The 3966-nt window shown below is 38.8% G+C and overlaps 1 protein-coding gene across 1 annotated transcript; it reads right to left on the bottom strand.

Annotated features, from left to right (window-relative positions):
- Positions 1 to 588: 588 nt before the first annotated feature.
- LOC110758467 (elongator complex protein 4-like) lies at positions 589 to 2286 on the bottom strand. The gene is made up of 4 exons (XM_021960340.2): positions 1927 to 2286; positions 1507 to 1656; positions 1304 to 1395; positions 589 to 1203 (listed from the first exon to the last, which is right to left on the bottom strand). Exons 2-4 carry the CDS (start codon positions 1541 to 1543, stop codon positions 1105 to 1107), a joined length of 228 nt encoding a protein of 75 aa, XP_021816032.1. The 5' UTR covers positions 1544 to 1656; positions 1927 to 2286; the 3' UTR covers positions 589 to 1104.
- Positions 2287 to 3966: the final 1680 nt, after the last annotated feature.

The raw sequence follows: 3966 nt of genomic DNA, 5'->3' as shown, positions 1-3966 counted from the left end.
ACACCAAAATCACCCTAATAATCTCTCAACTTTTTGGTTCTTTTATAACTTTTTGGATTCGATGGATCAGGGATAATGATCACGTCACTGAAATTTGGTTCTTTTCTTTTTGGTAAATAGCATTGAGGTGGGATTCTTCTAGCTTGTAGCAATGAGGGCTTTAGAGATGATGGGAGGCTGAAATTCTTCTTACATGGTTGCCCTAGCCCTCTCACAGCACAGGTTGTAAGAGGGATTTGTTGAGGGGTACAACCTTGTCCTCCAATAATAACACCGCCATGTGATCGGATGACTATTAAGGATCCTTTCATTATAACCCCTCAATACAATCTGTTGAGAATCTTTTGTTGGGAGGGAGTTGAGATGGACTAAAGAATTGTACTTGTAAAATTTTGTTCAAGCGGACTGAGCTAAGCTACTTTTAAATTTTTCCATATCCGTACTCTTCTTAATCCATGTAATGTAAATGCATGTTTAGAAGAGTAATTAGTTGCAAGGGGTTTGTAGCAAGTAGTCAAGAGAGCATTTACCCTTACACCCGAGGTCATGTATTCCAGGACTTAAAAAAAGAGTAATCAATTGGTAGCTTCAAATTTTAAGGAAATATAACAACTTCAGATATTGGCACCCAGTGGGTGGTGACCATGGCACCCAGGCTATAATGAGGAGTTTAGAGTGAGGAGTTTATTTGAGGGGTTCAATTCCGCCATCAACAAATGTGAGAAAATCAATGGACTTAAACATTTAAATAGTTTGATGGTTGGATTGAACCCCTCAAATAAGCTCCTCACTCTAAACTCCTCATTGTAGAAGCTCCCCCCCAAATTAAGACTGAAGCCCAAAACTTGTTCAATCTTGATATCAAAAATTAAAAAAGAAAGAAGAAGGAAAAAAAAAAGGCCTAAATTGCTGAGAATACACAAGAGCAGCCCTGCATGAAACTCCTGGCTCTTCGGGGTTTTTTTAGCAATCATGGTTGATGACAAACTGAATTTCTTATCAATGACATTTCCAAAATGTATACAAAGTTGGGAGCTAAAAATCAAGAGTCCCACTTTTAGAGGACACAGAACAACTACCGGTAGTGCCATATGAACTCCCGCTTCAGCCATCAATAGGGGCTTGGTTTAGACATTCTAAAACCATAAACCTCCGCTTTTTCAACTTTATTGACAAGGTTGTTGCCTCAAGAATCACAGGAACCTGCCGACACGTTAGAAATTATAAAAAACAATCAAGCCGAATCACAAAATGAAGAAGCAGATCAGCAGGGAAAGAAATCAATTGAGAACAATGGTCGTACCTGTGTATTAAGACGTGCTACTTTCTGCACATTCAGAAGGCCAAACATGCCCTGGTAACCAGTAAGGAGTTTTTCCAATTCCTTGTCCTCGTCTGAATGAATGATCCAGATTAAAAATATCAATAAGTAAAGAAAGATTCATATAGATTATGGTTGATAAAATATTTGGCAGAGCAAAAGCAAATGTGAAAGCTGATATTGACCTGGAACAGCAAGGTGTCCGCCATGTGCTGCTGCCATCTTTTACAGGAGGATGGTGAAAGAAGATTAGGTGGAGATGTCACAACAGCAACTGCATTTGAAGATCTAACCATGCCTTTTAGAGATCTAACAAAGGAAAGCATGTCCGATTCCTGCAATGCGATAATACTATGCTCAACTTACAGAATTAAAACTAAATGAAACTAGCAAAAAAAACTGGCGGCAATCTCGTATGAGTTTTTAAGATCATAGAGGTTATAACTTATAAACATAGTTGTTAGATAAATAAAAAGGAGTGTGATAATTTCATTTCCTTGCATTAGCTGCAAAAATGAGTCAAACAAAAAGATAAAACATTTCCAATTTAATCTCTCCAAATCAGTTTAACTAATTCCACAGAACTATTTGTGATAGAAGATTACTATCAAGGTATGGTATCCCAGATGAAATAAACGTTGTGCCATTAGGGCCATGCTTGAGTCCGGGGATTTGAGATGAGTTTGCAGATGCAAAGTTGCGGGAGAAGCTACTTGTCTGAGTCTTGGTCACAGACATGGCTGCAGAATCACTCTCAATCAGAGCATCCAAATAACAGGGTAAGTTTTGTTCATTGGCTTCTTCTTCGCCTTCTTCTTCCTTTCTTTGTTCTTTGATTTCTCCTATTTGTTTTACCAAGATTTTCTTCTGTTTGTTTTTCCTAATTTTGTTGTCGATAGATTCTATTCTATCATTATGCTGTAATTTAAGGTATCCAAATGCTTCCATTTTATGTGCCATAGTGTTGCCCTTGAAATTTCCTCAGACGCTAGATTGGTTTCAATATTTAATTCCAACTTGTTTTTGTTAGCGAGATATCCTAGCCTTATTAGGATATTTCCTTCTTATTGTATTAGGATTTTATTTATTTCCTTTTGTATAGATATTATGTAATTAGGATTCCTTTTATTTTCCTAGTTTAACCCTACTAGGGTTTGTAACCTTGTACTATAAAAACCTACTTTCGAAGAATGAAATATATCTAAAAATATTCTACCATATTGTTTGACTTGGCTTCAGAGACGACTTTCTGGTGACCTGTGTCTGTTGTGCCCACCCATGTTCTACTGTGTGCCCTAATTTCTTTTAAGGTTCTTGTGCCTGTACCTTTGCCATGTTCCGTTGTGTGCTCTGTCGTGTTCGTGCCTCTACTGTCTTCGTGCATTTGCCTCTATTGTGTTTGTGCCTTTACTCTTCGTGAATCTGCCTCTACTGTGTTCGTGCCTCTACTGTGCATTTACTGTCTTCGTGCATATACCGTATTTGTGTCTGTGCTGTGCTCTGTAGTATACTCTGCGTGATTTGTTGGGTTTCTGCTACAATCATGGGTGATAATTCCATTGTTGGTGCTGCTGCTGCTGCTTCTGCAAATTTGCGTGTTTCTGACTCTATTCCAGGTACTGGCTCCAATACTTGTATAATTGACACTGGTGCTTCTGATCATATGACTTATGATGCTAAATTTTTTGATGAGTTGTCTAGTAACACCCGTGACCCATACATAACTAGTGCTAATGGCTTGCCCTCTCCAATTACTGGCAAGGGCATCATTTCTCTCACTCCAACTTTATCCTTGTCTCATGCGTTATTAGTTCCCAATATCCATTGTAACTTGTTATCTGTTGGTCGCTTACTTGATACACTTAATGCTTCTGCTACTTTCTATCCTACCCATTGCTTTTTTCAGGATCTCAAGACTCATGAGATGATTGGGCAGGGTAAACGGATATGGGAGTTATATTATTTGACATTGCCTTCTGTACCAGTTCGTGATCGTGTCGTTAATACTGTTCAAAGTTGTACTGTCAAAGACAAACAACAAATTTGGTTATGGCATCGTCGCTTGGGACACCCGTCATTTAGCTACCTTAAGCGTCTGTTTCTATCTTTATTCCGCTCCTGTGATGGGTCAAGTTTTAAGTGTGAGACATGTATTTTGGCAAAGAGCCATCGCACTATGTTTCCTTTAAGTGATAGTAAAGCTGCAAAGCCTTTTGATTTAGTGCATTCTGATGTGTGGGGTCCGACTCGCGTTACTTCGAACGAATTTCGTTGGTTCGTCACATTTATTGATGATTGTACCCGACTTACTTGGGTTTTCTTGCTGAAAAATAAACATGATGTTGCTTCCATCCTTCCAGAGTTTTGTACTATGGTGTCTACTCAATTTCATGCTCGGGTCAAAGTATTCTGGACAGATAACGGAGGTGAATATGTGAATAATACTTTGGCGTCTTTCTTCCGTGCTCAAGGTATTATTCACCAAACGACAACCCATTTTACTCCTTAACAAAATGGTGTGTCTGAAAGAAAGAACCGACAATTGCTTGAAGTTGTCCGCTCACTCATGTTGGATATGTCTGTTCCCCATCACCTTTGGGGGCACGCTGTTCTGTCTGCTGCCTATTTGATTAATCGTACTCATA

This window comes from Prunus avium, chromosome 1 (assembly GCF_965620075.1).
Source record: "Prunus avium chromosome 1, drPruAviu1.hap1.1, whole genome shotgun sequence".
NCBI lineage: Eukaryota > Viridiplantae > Streptophyta > Magnoliopsida > Rosales > Rosaceae > Prunus > Prunus avium.
This window is presented reverse-complemented; position numbering and strand designations above follow the sequence as displayed.

Bases quoted from the DNA above. Each gene is read 5' to 3' on its own strand.
- LOC110758467 (XM_021960340.2), bottom strand. From the start codon at position 1,543: ATGGCAGCAGCACATGGCGGACACCTTGCTGTTCCAG. The intron at 1,396-1,506 runs GTCAATATCAGC...TCATTCATTCAG, and splicing joins CGGACACCTTGCTGTTCCAG to ACGAGGACAAGGAATTGGAA. The intron at 1,204-1,303 runs GTACGACCATTG...ACGTGTCGGCAG, and splicing joins TAGCACGTCTTAATACACAG to GTTCCTGTGATTCTTGAGGC.